This window comes from Lycium ferocissimum, chromosome 4, assembly GCF_029784015.1.
Source record: "Lycium ferocissimum isolate CSIRO_LF1 chromosome 4, AGI_CSIRO_Lferr_CH_V1, whole genome shotgun sequence".
Taxonomy (NCBI): Eukaryota; Viridiplantae; Streptophyta; class Magnoliopsida; order Solanales; family Solanaceae; genus Lycium; species Lycium ferocissimum.
Genome location: NC_081345.1, coordinates 44,278,354 through 44,299,794, shown reverse-complemented (window position 1 = coordinate 44,299,794; position 21,441 = coordinate 44,278,354). Strand labels below are relative to the sequence as shown.

At 35.2% G+C, this 21,441-nt stretch overlaps 3 protein-coding genes and 2 pseudogenes across 5 annotated transcripts; 1 reads left to right on the top strand and 4 right to left on the bottom strand.

The window, feature by feature from the left end:
* Positions 1-963: 963 nt before the first annotated feature.
* On the bottom strand, positions 964-1,923 carry LOC132054087 (indole-3-acetic acid-amido synthetase GH3.6-like). Its single transcript, XM_059446153.1, has 2 exons — positions 1,653-1,923; positions 964-1,292 (listed from the first exon to the last, which is right to left on the bottom strand). The coding sequence occupies exons 1-2, from the start codon at positions 1,921-1,923 to the stop codon at positions 1,036-1,038; spliced, it is 528 nt and encodes a 175-aa protein (XP_059302136.1). The 3' UTR covers positions 964-1,035.
* Positions 1,924-2,192: 269 nt separating this feature from the next.
* On the bottom strand, positions 2,193-4,883 carry LOC132054086 (indole-3-acetic acid-amido synthetase GH3.6-like; annotated as a pseudogene).
* Positions 4,884-7,802: 2,919 nt separating this feature from the next.
* Positions 7,803-11,625, bottom strand: LOC132054085 (indole-3-acetic acid-amido synthetase GH3.6-like). Its single transcript, XM_059446152.1, has 4 exons — positions 11,492-11,625; positions 10,023-10,325; positions 8,729-9,642; positions 7,803-8,365 (listed from the first exon to the last, which is right to left on the bottom strand). The coding sequence occupies exons 2-4, from the start codon at positions 10,310-10,312 to the stop codon at positions 7,803-7,805; spliced, it is 1,767 nt and encodes a 588-aa protein (XP_059302135.1). The 5' UTR covers positions 10,313-10,325; positions 11,492-11,625.
* A 1,728-nt stretch (positions 11,626-13,353) lies between these two features.
* LOC132054083 (indole-3-acetic acid-amido synthetase GH3.6-like) lies at positions 13,354-15,713 on the top strand (annotated as a pseudogene).
* A 731-nt stretch (positions 15,714-16,444) lies between these two features.
* Positions 16,445-20,338, bottom strand: LOC132053210 (gluconokinase). Of its 3 annotated transcripts, none has more exons than XM_059445128.1 (5): positions 20,268-20,338; positions 18,186-18,303; positions 18,045-18,087; positions 17,309-17,388; positions 16,445-16,956 (listed from the first exon to the last, which is right to left on the bottom strand). In XM_059445128.1, the coding sequence occupies exons 2-5, from the start codon at positions 18,250-18,252 to the stop codon at positions 16,553-16,555; spliced, it is 594 nt and encodes a 197-aa protein (XP_059301111.1). In that variant the 5' UTR covers positions 18,253-18,303; positions 20,268-20,338; the 3' UTR covers positions 16,445-16,552. The 3 variants fall into 3 exon arrangements, with proteins under 3 accessions (XP_059301111.1, XP_059301110.1, XP_059301112.1); XM_059445127.1 differs by lacking the exon at positions 20,268-20,338 and adding an exon at positions 18,643-18,996; XM_059445129.1 differs by lacking the exon at positions 20,268-20,338 and adding an exon at positions 18,547-18,565.
* Between the last annotated feature and the right edge of the window lie 1,103 nt (positions 20,339-21,441).

Genomic DNA, 21,441 nt, shown 5'->3' with positions numbered 1-21,441 from the left:
AAAAAATAGTTTAGGGGGTAATAGGACCGGGGAAAGGAAAGGTGTGTCGTAGGAACTTAGGGTATAGTTTGGGGGGGTAATAGTGCCTTATCCCCTCAAAAAAACTAATGGAAGTATCTGTGTATCTACGAGAGAGGAAAATAAAAGTACTTATATACAAATGAAGTAAGGATTCTTACTGCAACAATTTTGTATTGGAAAAACTCTTTTAATTTGTTGTTACAGAATTATTGAAGAAAAAAGTTGGTCAAAAAGACAAATTTGGAATAAAAACAGAATGTTCATTTGGTTCTGTTATCCTTATTATTGGTTTGATCATAAAATGAGTAATCAAAAGAATTAGATAGGATTAATTATGGATGAAATATGGTTGTGGAATTTTCTGATTTCAAGATAAACATTCTTAACAAGCACAACTACGTAAGCAGGGTGGAGCTAGAGGGGCGGATCACCAGAAATCAGCAGATACAAGGTCAAACTTTTTTTAGGTATATATAGTAGATGATGAACGTAACCCTCTCTGTGAACATCCTGCCTCCGTCAGTACTGTTTATAAGTATCTACACAGATAATTCAATTCATGTTGTTCCATTTCTTGCTTCTAGAAACCTATTTTGGACACACGGGACTGAAGTAGCTCGACACGACAGTCGAAACCTTTTTTTAGGTACATCTAGTAATTAGTAGATGATGAACCTTCTTGGTGAAAATCCTGCCTCCGTCACTGTCTGTTGTAAGTATCGACCGATAGTTCAATCTCTGTTGTTCACGCTTCATGAGCGGCGCAATAGCTTCATGAGCGCGCAAGTTTCACGCAACGCAGCGTCTTGTATTGGTTTATGGAAGCACCTAAGTTGGTGCAACAATAGTCCATGAGCTTGTCAAAAGTACCTATTTCCACTATCCTGATTTCCAGAGGTCCGATGGATTTGTCACACACCCGGCCCTGGCGGTAGACGCTGTTTAAAGATTCTTCAATGGTGAGGCAACATTCTTCAAAAACCGAAGGAGGAATCCGGGTGGAGCCATTCTCGCTCAGCTCCCAGAATATGACATAGTGGCCTGGAATGGTGGCAGTATCCGCATAGCTGGTGTGTGCTCGGTTACACGTGCATCGAATGTCATCAGATTGCTCGCTGCATTTTTCACTGCATTTTGCAGCTCAAATTCATCAGTCTTGTCAGAATCGATGCTCAAGATTACATTTTCCCGGCGTACAAAGTTGAATTGAGGCGTGTTGTTCTTGTATCCAGTAACCCAAAGCACATCACCCACCCTGTAGCTATAGAGTCCTGAAATAATACATCCAAGAAAATCTGAGCATTAGCAGACATGTTTGACAGATAAATGGAAGAAAAAGCATGTGTCAAAGAGCATCTTCATTTGGCACTTGAAAATTACTCCTCCTATCCCAATTATGTGACACTTTTCACTTATCGAGAGTCAGTTTGACTAATTTACAAAGCTAAATAGAATTAGATCAGCTCAATATTTTTCAGACTAAAATTTAGATATTCAAAAATTATACGAAAAGTACTATAAGTTGCAATTCTTCTCGTGTCAATATGATGAAACACTTTTAAAAATATGGGTCAAAGTTTACATAGTTTAAATCTCGAAAAGCGAACACATAAATTGAATGGAGGGAGTACTAGAATATGTGGTAATAACGAGCTCGTATTCTTGGCCAATCTTGACATCAACCAAATCGACCATTTGTTGTTCTTTTCTCTCATTATGTGACTCGGATATGGAGAGAGAATCGACGACTTCATTGTTCCTGTGAATTGGTAAGAACTCGAAATAGCCCATGGTGGGAAAGAGTGTGTAAGAGACTTCACTGGGCTTACAAAAGGGTTCAGGTTGATCCCAAAGAAACATTCTATTGTTCCTGTGAATTGGTAAGAACTCGAAATAGCCCATGGTGGGAAACAGTGTGTAAGAGACTTCACTGGGCTTACAAAAGGGTTCAGGTTGATCCCAAACAAACATTCTGAGGAAGCATACGTGGTACTGACGAGAGGGAGGTCACTATTGCTGTAATAATCGAGCGTTGGTATATATTGTGACATGCGAGCGGATTTTAAACTTTTAGGTATATATTGTATCTACTATTTAATACAGTTTTAATAAATTTTTACACATACATTTGTGCTCCGCGTCGAAAGTTAGGGGTTCAATTGAACCCCCACCTATAAGGCTACATACGCCCCTGGTGACGTGGTTCCAGTCACTATGACGTCCACGTACTTGGTATTAGGCCACAGCCTAGTGATGATCCCTTGCCATGAATCCTTGCTGCATTCAGCCTCGATGAAATCAGCCAACTCCAGGTCGGGTTTGAGGATTTTCATGACAGCCTCTCTCACTGAAGTATCATTAATTTGTGCATCAATGGTTCCAGTTCGGATATCGTTACATAGTAGAGACCAATGATTCTCCAAGAATCGCATGGCACGGATGAAGGCGGATGCAAAAATGGCGCCAACACGGACGACTTCTCTGTTTTGGCAGAGGCCACAAAGCATTTGTGAGTACATGCTTTGGTAAGCGTCTAGGCAGAGAATGGCTTCAGTTGGGCTTGTGTTGTTCGTGTTGATGAAATGAGGGCTCTTGTAAATACTAGTTAAAACGGGGCAAGCTAATAATATTCCTGGGGTCTTCACTTCAGACTTTACGAACATACACTCCTTTGCTCACCACAGACATCATAAGGCTACGAAGCAGCGATCTCCTCCCGTGCTCTTCCTCTATTGTTGGTATCAATTTTCTCTCGCCTCGTGACATCCCAGAACTGCACATTAAAATCACCCTTTAACCAAAATTAAGGAATTAGGACTCACACGCAAGAACTACAAAAAAAAAAAAAAAACAATAATGAGATACTCCTACTGTTCCATTTTCTGTTACACTCCTCCTTATCAGTCATGTGACACATTTTTCTTATTAGTCCGTTACAAACTGAGTGACAACGTTCAATATTTGGAAACGATTTAACTTTAAACTTTCCATTTTACCCTTAATGACATGCTTTTATAGCCACAAAACCACAAGTTTCAAGAATCTTCGTATCATGCGCAATCAAACACCATTGTATAAATTGAAACTGAAAACGAGAGAGTTGTAATCCATTAAGATAAGTATGCTCATTTTTCATCTGAAAGAAAGAAAAAAGGAATTACCTTGTCAAGAATTCAGATACAGGCTGGGAGCAGAGAATTGGAGATTTATCACCATTGGCTATACGGTTGTTATCAGGCTGATTACAGGGATCAGTTTCTTGAATGTCTCTCTATCAGTGTGACCATTGAGATTATGGCGCTGCAAGTACTCAACGTTTGGCATTTCGAGTGAGTATTTCAGCAAGAACACTCTTTAAGACATCATCAGCATTGGTAGTGACCTCTTCAATGTACTGAAGATTCTTCTTGTTTTGCTCAGCCATGTCTCTTTCCATATTTAATAAGGACCTGTAATTGTGTATCACATTAGCACTTTACCCCCTAATGTTGGACTTCCAGCCTTGAATCCGGATTTAGTTGGCGCCCAGTGCGTACCGGACACCGGAGGAGAAATGAAAAAGTAAGGGCTCGTTTGGTTGCTAGCTAGAGTTATGCATGGATTAGTTATGCAGGATTGTAACTTGGTAACCAAATAAACACTGTATTTGGTATACTGAATTTTATACATGACAACTTAACTGCTACCAAATATGGTACTAGTTATGCTGGTTTTAATATAGGGTGAAAATCATTTACATCCCTCAACTATGCTTTAAAAATCAAACTCCCCCTCGACTTTGAACAATAGACATTCTCTCCCCTTTATCCTAATTGATTTTTTTTTAAATGCCTATTTTATCATTACATTATCAACTTTTGTCTTCTTTTTTACTTCTTTAAAATAATGATATTTTCATTTTTAATTTATGTATCAAATTTCTTATAAAAAATATATATAATCTCCTAGGTGAAGAAAAAAGTGAGAAATACTAATTGAGTATATAAGTTAATGATATTCTATAATAAAATAAATTAGCAGAATAAACAAAAAATTAATTTTATTAAAAATAATCAATACTTTAATATTTATTTATACAAGAGAAAAATAACAGGTCATAATAACTTTATAAATATATTTCTATGCAGGTAATGCAAAAACAATTAAAAAGTATAGACAAATTTTAAAAATGATTTATTTACATTGTAAATGAATCTTATTACTCCCTCCGTCCCATAATAAGTGTCATCTTAGCCAAATTTTTTTGTCCCATAATAAGTGTCACCTTAGGAAACCAAGACATAAATTGACTAGTTTTTTCCAATTCTACCCTTAGATAATAAAGTAACATCTAAGTGATGATTGGAAAAGCCACATAGTAACTTGGTATTGTTGGATTCCCAATGTCAAAAGGTTTACTTCTTGTGCATGCTTTCATCAAAAGGTAAAAGTGATTTATTTTTATTATATAGGGATAATTTAATAAACTACACATTGCATTATTGGTTTCTTAATATGTGTGTTTTTTGCTAAGGTGACACTTATTATGAGACGGAGGGAGTATAAGTTAAGAAATATTCCATTAGTGATAACCAAAACTTGTTTATTTATATAAACAATAGAAAATAAGAGAGAAGTAAAACTTAAATATACACACGTGCATGTAGATACATATATACATACTTAGTGCATGTGATATTGAAATAACAATCATAAAATAGCATTAGATTTTGTTACAAATTCATATAATCTACTTATAATGTTAATAATAATGAACTTAAATAAGAATCTATAAATACCTAGATTAAAAAAATTATTATTATATATAATGTAAATGTATTTCATAAATGGAGGATTGAAAAAAACAAGGGTGAAATAGTCATTGCATAGGATTTTTGGGGGGAGGGGGGGAGGGGAATGTCTATTGTTCAAAGTTGAGGGGGAGTTTGATTTTTAAATGTATATTATTATATGAATAACTCACTTCCTAACCAACAACCAAACGACCCCTAAGAGTTTGTGCACAGCAATAGACTCAGGACATTTATCAAAGTAATCATAGACTTTATTTCTGCATGAACTTAATTATCCATCAAAACTCAAGTGCATTTGATCGAATGAAAATTAGGAGCCAGGATTCGAAATCATTTTGGGTTCTACCCTTTAATAAATTAATAACTCACTTCCTAATTAATAATTTGTACATATTGTGACAAAAAATTTAATACAATTACATTTCTGATAAAAGCTTAATTATCCATCAAAACTCAAGTGCATTTGATGTACACATTTTTTGCATCAGGACATTTATCAAGTCAAGGATAGGGACTGCGACCTCAGGTGCTAGTAATTAGGTTCGAAATTTACTATCCATATGGTCCACTAATTAGCAATTGACAAAGCTAGATTCAATAACGATAACAGCAGAGGCGGATCTAAGATTTGAATTTTAAGGATTCGAGTTCAAGATTGTATCACAACTCATTTGATTTAATTTGTTCGAAATCAATTATTTATGCTTACTTAGCGAAACTTTTAACACATATACAAGGTCTGAGCTAAAGCTACTGAGTTCAGATAAACCCATAAGTCACACTATATACCATTAACAAGAAAGTAAGAAAAGAAAAACAAAAGCTAAGTTCAAGATTCTTCCCATGTGTCCAAATCTTGGTGGACAGATTTACTCGTTACCTATGCTGGTGGGATGTAGCAGGTTAAAATTGGCTCGGACACCACGATTAACTTACAAAAAAAAATTAAAAAAAATTAAGTTCAAAAACAGGCTTAGATTTCATCACTCGGACACCACGATTAACTTATAAAAAAAAATTAAAAAAATTAAGTTCAAAAACAGGATTAGATTTCATCACGCAGATTAAAAAAATTTGAAAAGAAAATAATGTACCTAAGCACAGAGTTCACCACTGGCCTTCAAATGCTGCTGATTTCAAGTTAACAACAAAATTAAATTGAAAATATTTTTTCTTCTTCCTTAAAACAAACTATTAAATCAGAAAAGAATTACTAAAATTTAACCAAGAAATAAGTAAAGATTTACCAGGAAACTCTCTTAATGACTTTGCCTTTAACAACACTTTTTCCTAATTTTCCTTTGAAGTGTAGTGCTTTAAACTGTGGGGGGAAGAGGCTTTGCTTTATCTTTGTAATCTTGCAAACTTTAATGCAACGTGGAATGCAAATGAAATATCCACATATCGTGAATGTATCTATCTTTTGTTCCAATATAAATAATCAAATCTCTATCAATCTATTTATATACCCCTTCTGTTTCAACTTAGGGAAAACGTGTGAATATACCTCTCAATTTTATGATTTAGAGCAAATATATTTTTCGTTAAAATAATAGTGCATAGATATCCTGATGTTATACAAATTGTGCAAATATATCCTTTTCGCCAACAGATTTTTTTAAAATATCATTTAGCTTGTTTTTTAATTAAGAATATGTCACGTGGCTTTAAAACAAAAATCTGCATAAAAATTTTTAGTAGACTTATTTTCTTAAAGCCAGGTAGTATTTTTTTTCTGGTAGATCCGGTCTAGTATGTTTAGAAAAAATGGGTAGACTTATTTCTTTTTAAAGCAAAGGAGATTTTTTTTTTTTTCAAACGAACGAGACAACCCACTAGAAAAAGAAATTTCCTCGTGGCTTAAAAAAAAAATTATATCCAAGAAATATGGGTAGACTAATTTTTGTAAAGCCACGTGACATTTTTTAAATTAAAAGATAAGCTATATGATTTTATTTTATTTTTAAAATCTCGCAGCGAAAAGGGTATATTTGCATCATTCGTGTTGTTCCATTGCTTGCTTCTATAAACCCATTTTGAACACACGGGACTGAAGTAGCTGGACATGACAGTCAAAAACTTTTTTTAGGTACATCCGGTAATTAGTAGATGATGAACTTTCTTGGTGAAAATCCTGCCTTCGCCACTGCCTGTTGTAAGTATCGACCGATAGTTCAATTCGTATTGTTCAATTGCTTGCTTCCAGGAACCCATTTCGTGCTGTAGAATATTAAAAAATAATAACAATGGAGTAACTTTGTGCAAGACAAATTTAATAAACAAATTAAAGAGAGAAATCTCGAAAGAGAATTCAATAGAAACACGGAACGAATAGGCAAGGCGTTTTCAGGAAAATATCTTTAGGATAGTAATTTTCCCCACACCGTGCAAATGGTTAACGAGAAAGTCCATCCTCAAGGTACAATGCCTACTCTGGAAATCAAAGTTACACTCTTTGATTTCTTCTACCGCAGAAGCTCAACCCAATAGAAAAGAAAATTTTGGAAGAAGACAACAAGAAATGAAGGAAAGTGTTTAAATGACAGAAGGCATAAGTCAACAAGAGTTGTTCGTTCATTTTAAGGCTTCTAACAATAATAAGAGCCTGTTTGGATGGGCTTATTTTAAGCAGCTTATAAGCTATTTGCTAGCTGCTTTAGATAAGCTTAGTCAAACGGGCCCAATTATTTTTTTTGAGCTTATTTTAAGACAAAATGACTTTAAATTCTACCCAAATACTCAAAAAAAGCTAAAACAAATTTTTTATAAGCAACTTATAAGCCAATCCAAACGGGCTTTAAGTCTTTATATATGCAAACATAAGTCACCCAATGGGTGCATTAACCCCACGGCTAAACCATGTGACTGAAACAACACACCTGTTAGTAAACACTAACAACATAAAACAACGTTTGAAAATTAAAACTAACCAATAACCCTTTCTCTTTTATTTATTTAAACATTATTATTAAATAATACTCATATATATTATATATAACATTTCGGACACACGGGACTGAAGTAGCTAGACACAACCCTCGAGTCCAATAGCTCCATGAGCGGCCCAAGTTTCAAGCACCGCGGCGTCTTGTATTGGTTTATGGAAGCACCTAAGTTAGTGCAACAATAGTCCATGAGCTTGTCAAAAGTACCTGTTTCCACTATCCTGATTTCCAGAGGTCCGATGGATTTGTCACACGCACGCATCTGGTGGTAGACGCAGTTTAAAGATTCTTCAATGGTGAGGCAACATTCTTCAAAAACCGAAGGAGGAATCGTGGTAGAGCCATTCTCGCTCAGCTCCCAGAATATGACATAGTGGCCTGGAATGGTGGCAGTATCGGCATAGCTGGTGTACTCGGTTACACGTGCATCGAATGTCATCAGATTGCTCGCTGCATTTTTCACTGCATTTTGTAGCTCAAATTCATCAGTCTTGTCAGAATCGATGCTCAAGATTACATTTTCCCGGCATACAAAGTTGAATTGAGGCGCGCTGTTCTTGTATCCAGCAACCCGAAGCACATCACCCACCCTGTATCTATAGAGTCCTGAAATAATACATCCAAGAAAATTAAGCATTAGCAGACATGTTTGACAGATAATTGGAAAAAAATAATGTGTCAAAGAGCATCTTCATTTGCCACTTGAAAATTACTCCCTCTGTCCTAATTTATGTGACAGTTTTCGTTTGTCGAGAGCCTGTTTGACTAATCTACAAAGCTAAATAGAATTAGATCGACTCAATATTTTTAAGATTAAAATTTAGATATTCAAAAACTATACGAAAAGTATTATAAGTTGCAATTCTTCTCGTGTCAATATGATGAAAAAGATACTTTTAAAAATATTGGTCAAAGTTTACATAGTTTAAATCTCTAAAAGCGACCACATAAATTGGATGGAGGGAGTACCAGAATATGTGGTAATAACGAGCTCGTATTCTTGGCCAATCTTGACATCAACCAAATCGACCAATTGTTGTTCTTTCCTCTCATTATGTGACTCGGGTATGGAGATAGAATCGACGACTTCATTGTTCCTGTGAATTGCTAAGAACTCGAAATAGCCCATGGTGGGAAAGAGAGTGTAAGAGACTTCACTGGGCTTACAAAAGGGGTTCAAGTTGATCCCAAACAAACATTCCGAGGAACCATACGTGGTGCTGACGAGAGGGAGGAGACTATTGCTATAATAATCGAGCGTTGGTATATATTGTGACATTGTTCCAGTCACTACGACATCCACGTACTTGGTATTAGGCCACAGCCTAGTGATGATCCCTTGCCATGAATCCTTGCTGCATTCGGCCTCGATGAAATCAGCCAACTCCGGGTCGGGTTTGAGGATTTTCATCACAGCCTCTCTCACTGAAGGATCAGTAATTTGGGCATAAATGGTTCCAGTTCGGATATCGTTACATATTAGAGACCAATGATTCTCCAAGAATCGCATGGCACGGATGAAGGCAGATGCAAAAACAGCGCCAACACGGACGACTTCTCTGTTTTGGCAGAGGCCACAAAGCATTTGTGCGTACATGCTTTGGTAAGCGTCTAGGCAGAGAATGGCTTCAGTCGGGCTCGTGTAGTTGGTGTTGATGAAATGAGGACTCTTGTAAATACTAGTTAAAAGGGGGCGAGCTAATAATCCTCCCGGGGTCTTCGCTTCAGACCTTACGAACATGAAATACATTCCTTTGCTCTTTTCAAAATCTGGAACAAATTGGCTCACCACAGACATCATAAGGCCGTGAAGCAGCGGTCTCCTCCCTTGCTCTTCCTCTATTGTTGGTATCAATTTTCTCTCCCCTCGTGACGTCCCAGAACTGCACATTAAAATCACCCTTTAACAAAAATTAAGGAATTAGGACTCACATGCAAGAACTACAAAAAAAAAAAAAAAAAAAAAAAAAAAGATAATGAGATACTCTTACTGTTCCATTTTATGTTATACTCAAACATTTTTCTTATTAGTCAATCACAAACTGAATGATAACTTTCTATATTTGGAAACTGTTTAACTTTAAACTTTCCATCTTAAACTTAATGACATGCTTTTACAGCCATAAAACCACAAGTTTCAAGAATCTTCGTATCATGCACAATCAAACACCGTTGTATAAATTGAAACTGAAACGAGAGAGTTGTAATCCATTAAAAATAAGTATGCTCATTTTTCATCTGAAAGAAAGAAAAAAGGAAGGACCTTGTCATGAATTCAGTTACGGGCTGGGAGCAGAGGATTGGAGATTTATCGCCATTGGCTATACGGTTGATATCGGGCTGAATATCTTCGTAGGTGATCACAGGGATCACTTTCTTGAATGTCTCTCTATCAGTGTGACCATTGAGATTATGGCGCTGCAAGTACTCAACGTTGGCATTTCGAGCGAGGATTTCAGCAAGAACTCTCTTTTGGACATCATCAGCATTGGTAGTGACCTCTTCAATGTACTGAAGATTCTTCTTGTTTTGCTCAGCCATGTTTCTTTCCATATTTAATAAGGACCTGTAATTGTATCACATTAGCGCTCTACCCCTAATGTAGGACTTCCCGGCGTAAATCCGGATTTAGTCGGAGCCCAATTCTGGTACCAGACACCGGATGGAAAACCAAAAAAATAAGGGGTCGTTTGGTTGCTGGTAGAGTTATGCAGGATTTAGTTATTCATCTATTAGTCACCATCTTCTACCCTGCATAAATAATATTACTTATGCAGGATTATAACCTGGTGACCGAACACTGTACTTGGTGTACTGAATTTTATATACAACAACTAAAATGCTACCAAAATGGGTAGTACTAGTTATGCTGGTTTTAATAAATGAATAACTCACTTCCTAACCAGCAACCAAACGACCCCTATGAGTTCGTGCAAAGAAAGAGATTCAGCTAATTGTGATAATAGTAATCAAAGTAAGCCCTAGACTTGATCTTTGCATGAACTTAATTAACCATCAAAATACAAGTGCATTTGATGTACACATTTTTTGCATCTGGACATTTATCAAGTCAAAGGACAGCGACCTCAGGTGCTAGTAATTAGGTTCGAAATTTAATATCCATATGGTCCGGTATTTAGCGACTTGACTAAGATAGATTCAATAACAATAACAGTTAACAGCAGAAGGGGATCTAAAATTTGAACTTTAAGGATTCGAGTTCAGGATTGCATCACAACTCATTTGATTTATTCTGTTTGAAATCAATTACTTAGTGAAACTTTTAACAAATATACAAGGTCCGAGCTAAAGCTACTGAGTTCAGATAAACCCATAAGTCACACTATATACCATTAACAAGAAAGTAAGAAAAGACAAATAAAAGCTAAGTTCAAGATTTTTCCCATCTGTCCAAATCTTGGTAGACAGATTTACTCGTACCTGTGCTGGTGGGAGCCAGCAGGTTCAAGCTGACCCGAACTCCACGATTAACTTATAAAAGATTAAAAAAAATAACTAAGTTCAAAAACATGCTTAGATTTCATCATGCAGATTAAATAAATTTCAAAAGAAAATAAAGTACCTAAGCACAGAATTCACTGCTGGCCTTCAAATGCTTCTGCAGTACAACAAAATTAAATTGAAAATATTTTTTCTTCTTCTTCTTTAAAACAAGCTATTAAAGCAGAAAAGAATTACTAAAATTTAACTAGGAAATAAGTAAAGATTTACCAGGAAACTCTCTAAATGTTTGCATTTAACAACTTTTTTTTTTTTTCCTAATTTTCCTTTGCTGTGGAGTGCTATAAACTGTGGGTAAAGAGGCTTCGGTTTTATCTCTGTCTTGTACATTACTATATTTTAATGCAAAGTGGAACGCGAGTCAATCATCCACATATCGTGAATGTATTTATATACCCCTTTTGTTTCAATTTAGGGGAAAAAGGAGCAAATATAAATCTCAACTTTGTGATCTAGTTAATTTAGAATAGATATATATTTTGTTAGAGGCGGAGTCAGGGTTTGACGTTTATGGGTTCGAAATTTTAGTTTTTTATATTACTGAGTTCTAAATTAATAATTTGTATATATTCAATTAATATGTTCAATGAATTTTTAAAATATAAGGTTTGGATCAAAGCTTTTTATTAAAAAGTAATTTATCTTTGGTTTGGATCGATATATATTTTTCGCATAATTTTTTTAAATATCATTTAAATTGTTCAAATATCATTTAAATTGTTCTTTAATAAAGAATATGTCAAATGGCGTCCTAAGTCGTTAAAAAAGTGCTTAAGTTTTTAGTAGACTTATTTTCGTATACACAAATGGTATAAATATATCATTTTCGCTGACATAATTTTTTTAAATATCATTTAAATTGTTCTTTAATAAAGAATATGTCACATGGCTTTAAAAAAAATAAGTCTGCTTAATTTTTTAGTAGACTTATTTTCTTATAGCCACCTAGTAATTCTTTTTGTGGGTTGGATCTAGTTCGTTTAGAAAATGAGTAGACTTATTTCTTTTTAAAGCCAGGGAGATTTTTTTTTTTTTCCAAACGAATGAGATAACCCACTAGAAAAAAATTGTCTCATGGCTTAAAAAAAAAAGTATACTGAAAAATATGGGTAGACTAATTTTTTTAATGCCACGTGAAGTATTTTTAATTAAAAGATAAGTTAAATAATTTTTAAAAAAAAAACATTGCAGCGAAAAGGGTATATTTGCAACATTTGTTAACAGTAGGGGTACATATGCACTATTTTTTAATGATGGGCATACCTGCTCTAATTCGCAAAGTTGAGGGGTATATTTGCACCTTTGGCCTTCAATTTATGTGTCCTGATTCGTCGGACGAGATCTCAAACTAATTATTTTATTTTTCCGACGTGACTTAAACATAAAATCTTTGGCTATTTTGTATTTATAAAATTTTTATATTTAAAAAGTACTAGCTACTCAATTCAAAGTATTTAAAAAATATTTGAAAAAATAATGATCAAGGAAGCATCTCGTGACTCTCCAAGTAGTAATTATATTACATAAATTGAAACTATAATTACATAAATTGAAACTAGGAAGTACATATTTATTTATATGATTAAATATTTATCTATCTATTTATATGTATAATTATAAACATAATTGTTATCTATAGGAAGCGACGACTCAAGAGAAATAGTGCTAGCATATACTTATCTGAGTTTCTTCTTGAAGTAGATTTTTTGAGATATTTTTTGAATTAACTTCTAGATAAATCAGAACTAAATCTACAATTTATATTTTCCATGTATGTATCACATTCAATTTTAGTTGTTCCTTCGTTCAATTTATGTGACATAGTTTGACAGTACATGATTTTAATAAAGAAATGAATATTTTGAAAACTTTTATCCCAAACATGTCATAAAATCTCCATCCATCTCTGCTTTGTAGCGTCGCCCGAAATCTTCCTTTATATAAAGCCACTTCTAGTATACATTTTGTTCACCTTGTAATAAATCTCAACTCAGCCTTCCCAACAAACTCTGTGTAGACTCCTCTTATAGACACAATTGTCTAAGGTGATACAGTTACAGGTCTTTATTAATATGGAAAGAAACTTACCTGAGGCACCAAAGAGCCCGAAGAAGGCCACTGATTGTAGTATCGCAGAGGAAAACAAGAAGTGTCTTCAGTTCATTGAAGATGTCACGGCCAACGTTGATGAGATCCAAAGGAGAGTTCTTGCTGAAATCCTCACTCGAAATGCCAACGTTGAGTACTTGCAGCGCCATGATCTCAATGGTCACACTGATAGAGAGACATTCAAGAAAGTCGTGCCGGTCATTACCTACGAAGATATTCAGCCTGACCTCAACCGTATAGCCAATGGTGATAAATCTCCAATCTTCTGCTCCCAAACCATCACTGAATTCTTGACAAGGTTTGACTTTTCGAAATGTCTCATCTCCAACTCAAAAGTGTACTATTATAAAGTACACAATTCACGTCCTTTGTATCTCCTTTGAGATTTTCTCGTTCTTGCATGTGAATCCTTTGTCTGTAGTTTCTTTTAAGGGGCAGTTTTCATGTGAGTTTATTTTTTTGTTGGAAAAATTATCCATATTATTTTTGCTGAAAAAAAAAATTTTGGCTTGGATTGAGTTATTTTAGTGGGTAAAAAAATTAAAATAATTTTGGAGATGATGCTTATTATTTTTTTTTTGTTGGAAAAATTATCCATATTATTTTTGCTGAAAAAAAAAAAAAATTTTGAGATTTGAGGGTAAAATAATTTTGAAGAAGTACTCTTGCAAAAAGTATAATTAGTCGTAATACTTTGTAAAGTATTTTTGAATTTTGGCCCTTTTCCGTTCTTTTAAGGGGCAGTTTTCATGTGCAGTTCTGGGACGTCTGGAGGGGAGAGAAAATTGATGCCAACAACTCAAGAAGCGCTTGGGAAGAGATTTCAGCTTCACGGCCTTGTGATGTCTGTGATAAGCCAATTTGTTCCAGATTTGGAAAAGGGCAAAGGAATGTATTTCTTGTCCATAAAGTCTGAAGCCAAGACACCAGGAGGATTACCAGCTCGCCCTGTTTTAACGAGTATTTACAAGAGTCCTTATTTCAAAAATAGACGTCTTAGCCCCTATGCAAACTACACCAGTCCAGCTGAAACCATTCTCTGCCCAGACTCTTACCAAAGCATGTACTCCCAAATGCTTTGTGGCCTCTGCCAAAACAAAGAAGTACTCAGGGTTGGTTCGTACTTTGCGTCCAGCTTCATCCGTGCCATCCGGTTCCTAGGAAATCACTGGTCTCTACTTTGTAACGATATTCGAATGGGAACCGTTAACACCCAAATCACAGATCTGTCAGTGAGAGAATCAGTGATGAAAATCCTCAAACCTGACCCAGAGTTAGCTGATTTCATCGAAGCTGAATGCAGTAAAGATTCATGGCAAGGGATCATTGCTAGGTTGTGGCCTAATACCAAGTATGTGGATGTTATTGTAACCGGAAGCATGTCACAGTATATACCAACCTTTGATTATTACAGCAACGGCCTCTCCCTTGTCTCTACCATGTATGGTTCCTCGGAATGCCCCTTTGGAATCAACCTGAACCCCTTTTGTAAGCCGAGTGAAGTCTCTTACACCCTTATTCCCACCATGGGCTATTTTGAGCTCTTACCAATTCACCAAGACAATGGAGTCATAAACTTTAATGAGAAAGAACAAAATCAATTGTTAGAACTGGTTGATGTCAAGATTGGGCAGGAGTACGAGCTTGTTGTTACAACATATTCAGGTACTTTCAAATGACAAACAAAATGCTCAACTCATTTTTTTTGATATTTGTCTGTCCAACAAGTCTGCTAATGCTTAACTTTGCTTGGACTTCAGGACTCTATAGATACAGCGTGGGTGATGTGCTTCGAGTTGCTGGATACAAGAACAACACACCTCAATTCAACTTCGTATGTCGGGAAAATGTAATCTTGAGCATTGATTCTGACAAGACTGATGAAGTTGAGCTACAAAATGCAGTGAACAATGCAGTGCAGAATCTGATACCTTTTGATGCAAATGTAACCGAGTACACCAGCTATGCTGATACTGCCATCATTCCAGGCCATTATGTCCTATTCTGGGAGCTGAGCAGAAACGGTTCTAACCAAATTCCTCCTTCAGTCTTTGAAGATTGTTGCCTCACCATTGAAGAATCTCTAAATAGCGTCTACCGTCAGGGCCGTGCCTCTGACAAATCCATTGGTCCTCTGGAAATCAGGATAGTGGAAATTGGGACTTTTGACAAGCTCATGGACTACTGTGTTAGCTTAGGTGCTTCCATAGAATAATACAAGCCACCCCGGTGCGTGAAATTTGCACCCCTTGTTGAGCTATTGAATTCGAGGGTTCTGTCCAGCCACTTCAGTTCAGGGGCGGATCCACACCATTGGGTGTAGGTTCGCAGGAACCCACAACTTTTATCCGAATCTTGTATTTATAATGTGAAACCCTTCAAATATATAAGAAATTTGAGATGAGAACCCAATAACAACAGACACTGTTAGCTGGGAACCCACAAGCTTTAAATCCTGGATCCGCCTCTGCTTTAGTTCCACGTGTCCAAATTGGGTTCCCAGCCACAAGCAATGGAGCAACATGAATTGAATGGTAGCTTCATTCTCTATGCATAGCCACTTTTGGTTCTTCAACTGTAGGATGATACAAGTGCCTGAATTCTTATTGAGCTCCTTTAATTTGCAAAAGAAGAATGAAACCAAAGAAAAGAGACAAGTCGAAAAACCTTTCTTACCTTTGTCCTTGTCCCATGAAATAAATATTAACAGAACTCAAAGTGTCATTGTCTCTTTGTTTTGGCTGTAGACACAACTCTCTTAGAAGGGGAAGATCATTACTTCGTTTCGTCTACTTTTACTTAGCGTCATTCAGAAGTACTCCGTCTGTCCCAATTTTTGTGAAGGTGTTTGACTTGGCACGGAGTTGAAGAATGAAAAGAAGACTTTTGAAACTTGTGTTCTAAAATAAATCATAGATATTTATGTAACTATAAATCATCTCATTAACAATAAAATGGGAAGCTTAGAATTAAAGTGTTGCTAAATATATAAATGTGTCATTCTTTTTTGGACTAACTAAAAAGGAAAGAGTATCACATAAATGGGGACGGAGGGAGTATTAGTTGGTTCCTATCCAAATGCATATAAAAAATACACATTACAACTATAAGAATTTTGTTTTATCACAAATTTTCTTTATATAATTCATCTTTAATGGTCTATCAGATGACAAAAGTTTGTATGGTTTTCACTATGTTGTCAGGATCCATTGTAGCATCAACCTTAAATATCCCTTCTGCTTCATCAATCTGAAGCAAATCCAGTTGGGTCTGCAAGAGCTTTGCAGGCATGAAATGCTTTCCCTCAGCTGCTCTCTTGACTAGCCGAGTAGCAAGTACTTCAGCCCCAACATCCAGCAACACGAACTTAACAACACTTGCATAAGAACCTAGTTCATAATTCGGGTCTGCAGATCTAAGGATTTCCCTGTACCGCTTTTGCAGAGCTGAGCAAGCAAGAATCAGTGTTTCATTGTCAACTAAACCTCTTCTCAGCACATTTCGTAGTGTTTCAAGCCATGGAACACGATCTTCGTCGGAAAGAGGGATCCCATTCTTCATCTTCTCTGTTTTTGGTCATTCAACTAATCAATAAATGCACCCCTTGGGGAATATGCTCTCATATTAATCAGCGTATGATTATACTCCTTCTGTCCCAATTTATTTGATACTATTTTCTTTTTGGTCAGTACCAAAATAGAATGACACCTTTCTATATTTAGTACTAACAATTTAAATTTAAAATGTCCATTTTTCCCTTAATGAGATGATTTATGGCCACACATAAATCTATGATTTATTTTGGACAACAAGTTTTAAAAGTCTTTTTTTCTTTCTTAAAACTCTGTGGTCAATCAAACACCTTCACATAAATTAGGACAGAGGGAGTATTTGTGAACAAATAATCATAATCCTTACCTTTATTAGACTCTGAGTGATAATCATCAGCATCAAGAAAGCGGCCATGAACAGCTCTTCCAAGCATCTGACCAATTGTTCTGAGCCGGCAAGCACAAGAATTAGGTAAAAGCAAAACTGAAAACCGAATAATTGAAACATGAAATTTAAACCACAGACATATCTATCAAATTGGAATAATATGTTTAGATAAGCTTCAAGTTCTTTGAGGAAAGGTCTCCTAGGAAGAGTAAACCACTAGATATCATGAATTACATTAAACTGAATCCAAGTTATTTTTTCTATCAATTGATCTCAGAGAGACTGACAAACCAAATATATGCCGAGTTAAGAGATACTCCCTCTGTTTTAATTTGTATGTCTTAGTTTGACTCGACACGGAGTTTAAGAAAATAAAGAAGATTTTTGAATCTTGTTGTCTTAAACTAAAGATGTGTGTAATTTACCAAACTGCTCTTTGAATCCTGTGGTCTCAAATATGCCATATAGGATGTTGGGTGTAAAGAGTTACTAAATATAGAAAGTGGCATTTTTTTTTAGACAGACTAAAAAGGAAAGTAAAACAAATTGAAACGGAGGGAGTATTCTACTTCTACAATCTGAAGTTTTATTAAGGACTACTTGAATCCTCAAGCAGATAGAAACTGATCAATGACCTCCACATTTTTTGGTTAACGGATATGCAATGACAGGAAGACGCAATAAACTGATTCAATAAGTAACTTGAAAACCTTACGATTTTCCAGCTCCGCTAACACCCATAATTACAATAGCTTTTCCTGCGAAGCAAGACATTACACGCAAGAAGAAGAATATTTATCACACCATACATAACATATGAAAAGGAAAGAAGAACAAGATGGAAAATGAATACAACCTTTATAGTTAGATGCCATTTTCGGAAAACTTACTATACAATTGTAAGTGCTTGATGCCGAAAGCATTAGATGATTAACCACTTCAGATATTACAAGTTTCTGCGCATCTCTCTGATCCTAAAACACAGGAAATATCAGCTTTACATCAAGAATAAAGATCCTGTTAAGCTCTACCTTTCTCAAAATTGCCACAAAAGTGATGTACTAATACTTAATGTTAATGATAATATTGATCAGCAAGTCAAAATCACAGTTCTCAAGAACATTTTGAATCTGATCTATTTAGGAAACAAAAGGAGAATCAGAGTAGCATGTTTTCAAGCCAACAGGTTAAGATAGGTTAAGATAGTAGAAACTAACTCTGAAAAGAGATTAAAACCCTTCTCATATAAGGATTATTTAATGCATTGTACTCCCCCTATATATGCTACAAATGTTTATCTTAGCTACAAACACCTTCTTGATGGAGGTTGGAGGTTGGAACAAGAAAATGAAGGCAACAAATATTTCTTTTTTTAATAACCGTGCTGTCCAGAACTTGTGCTCTGACATATCGGATAACTCTGTCCACTAAGGCTCTGACAGATTCAAGTCAATCATCTAGTGTTTTTGCCTCCTCTAGTGTTTATCCTAAAACTACTCTTATACTGAAATTGCCACATCTACTTTCCTTCAGTTAGCAACGCTATTCATCGGCTCCATTGAGGATTATTCAATAAGAATTCCATCTCTTACTTTGTTTACTGTTATCCTACTGCTTTAACACAATTTATTGTTTATCTAGCATTATTCTAATATTGTTTGTATTAACGAAAGGCTTAACAGGACTAAGTTAATTCGCTTGAATGTGGACTAACACTATAAATTTAATTGTTAATCTTTAAGCCAGATTATAGGTTAAAGAGTTGGGATTTCAGGATTTGAACCTGAGACCTCATAGTTAAAAATCCACTTCATCGATCACTAAGCCAAACCTTTGGGTGCAAAATATACGCAACAAATGTTTATCTTAGTAAAAATCATATATACAGTACCCAAATTTTGATTTTCGACTTGGCTCAGTTCAAAGTTTCTATCAAGCCCTTAAATTTAGCCTCAGCTGACAAGTATACCCTCCAACTTTGGGGGGGGGGGGGGGGGGGGGGGGGTCAATCCTCCTTAACTTGTATAAAGTTGAATATGTAAACACAAATGCTGACGTGACACTGACATGTCACATAAATTTTGGAGGGTCACGTCAGTGCCAAGTCAATGCCACATATACTACTTAATAGTTTCATTATGCTGGAAAGTAAACAAAAAACAAAAACACTGAATCAAAAATTCATACTCCCTCCGTCTCAATTTAAGTGTTCCTTTATGATCTATCTCAAAAAGAGCATCTCTTTATACTTTTCATAAGTTAACAATTCAAACATGCAAGTTTATTACCACAAGATTCAAAGTACTCCCTCTGTTTCAATTTGTTTGAACCTATTTCCTTTTTAATCCGTGCCAAAATGAATGACCTCTTTTCTAATTTGGAAACAAATTCACTTTATGAATGATTTACAACCACAAATTTTCAAGGCTTATTTTGAACCACAAGTTTCAAAAGTCTTCCTCTTTTTTAAATGTCGTGCGCAGTCAAATGGTTAACTTATAATTGAAACGGAGGAGTATATTTTAGTACATTATACTCCCTCGGTCCCAATTTATGTGACCCCAGGAAGATTTTTGATATTTGTGGGTCTAAGATAAATCTTGAATATTTGAATGGCTATTAACTTTTTTTTTTTTTTAAGGTAAAAGAAAATTTTTAAAGTTAAACTATTTCTAATTATAAAAAAATGTGACATTCTTTTTTGGGACAGACCTAAAAGAAAAGAGTAACACATAAACTAGGACAGAGTGAACAGAGGGACAATATATTTTTAATTTAGGATCATAAAATTTAAAAGTATCTCTTTATTCCTTAAGTTTCGTGCCTAGTCAAACTAAGACATTTAAATTGACAGGAAGGGAGTAATTCGTATTTTAACAGTAAAAATCATTGGAAAAAACGAATAGAATTTCAGAGAAAATTAAAGAGAAAAACTTACAAACTGGATTTTACCGGAGAATGGTTGGTTCGGTGATTGGATCGAGGGAGAAGAAGAAAAATAAATTTGGAATCAATTTTTGTATTTTGGGCTACTTATTTGGTGGACCCATCCAACCTAACTTGGGCCCACTATTTAAATCCAATGGGAGCCCACATGTTTTTGCCCTTCAAATGGGGCAATTTGCAGGATTGGCCTTCGCTAGGGGTGGTCTTTAATTTTTGTCTCTCAAATCGGTGGTCTTTAATTTTTTCTCTAGGCCTTTGCAAATTCTACTGACAGAATTTGCAAAACTGTCTTAAGGACGAGTGCCTTTGAAGGACAATCCGCACAAAAAACAAAATGTTTAAAAATTTTAATCCTTCAAAATCGAACTTATGTCTCGTGGGGTATAACTTCTTTAAAGGAGTTGACTTAACTTGTGCATATTATGATGCGTAAGTTCGATTTTAAAGGATAAAAATTAAAAACCACCCCATTTGAAGGGCAAAATTAAAGACCAACACAAAATGGGAGCATTTGCACTTTTGGCCTTATTTTGTGTTGGTCTTTAATTTATGTCCCTTGTAACCAAAAAAAGTTGTAGGACATAAGTTTATATTTTCTATCATAATATCTCATATGTTATGCCTTGACATGACTTCATTTTCTAAAGAACTCATGCCCCAATAATCATAAATTCGATTTTCCATGGCAAAAACTAAAGACTAGCCTATTTGAAGGGCAAATATTAAAGAATATTCTTGAGCCGAGGGTCTATCGGAAACAGCATCCTTATCTTGACAAGGTAGGAATAAGGTTTGCGTACACTCTACCCTCTCCTACCAACTTGATGAGATTATATTGAGTATGTTGTTGTTGTTGATCAAGCCCTCAAACAATACAATGTAATAGTGTATAAAATGACCAACTATATAGTTTTATTTTGGTAAATACGGAAGATATTTGTAGTTATTTAAAACCTGATGAGGATGAGTTTAAAGTATATGCCCTCCCGTATGATATAAGAAAATCTTTACATCATCAAATCACTTAATAGATAATTACAAATAAATATCTTAATAAAATATTAATTGGTAATTTAGAAAATAATAATTAATCAAGTATGGAGCATCATATCAGATTGAATGAATCCACAAGAATAAGACAGAAGAAACTGCTGAGACGCTTTTGG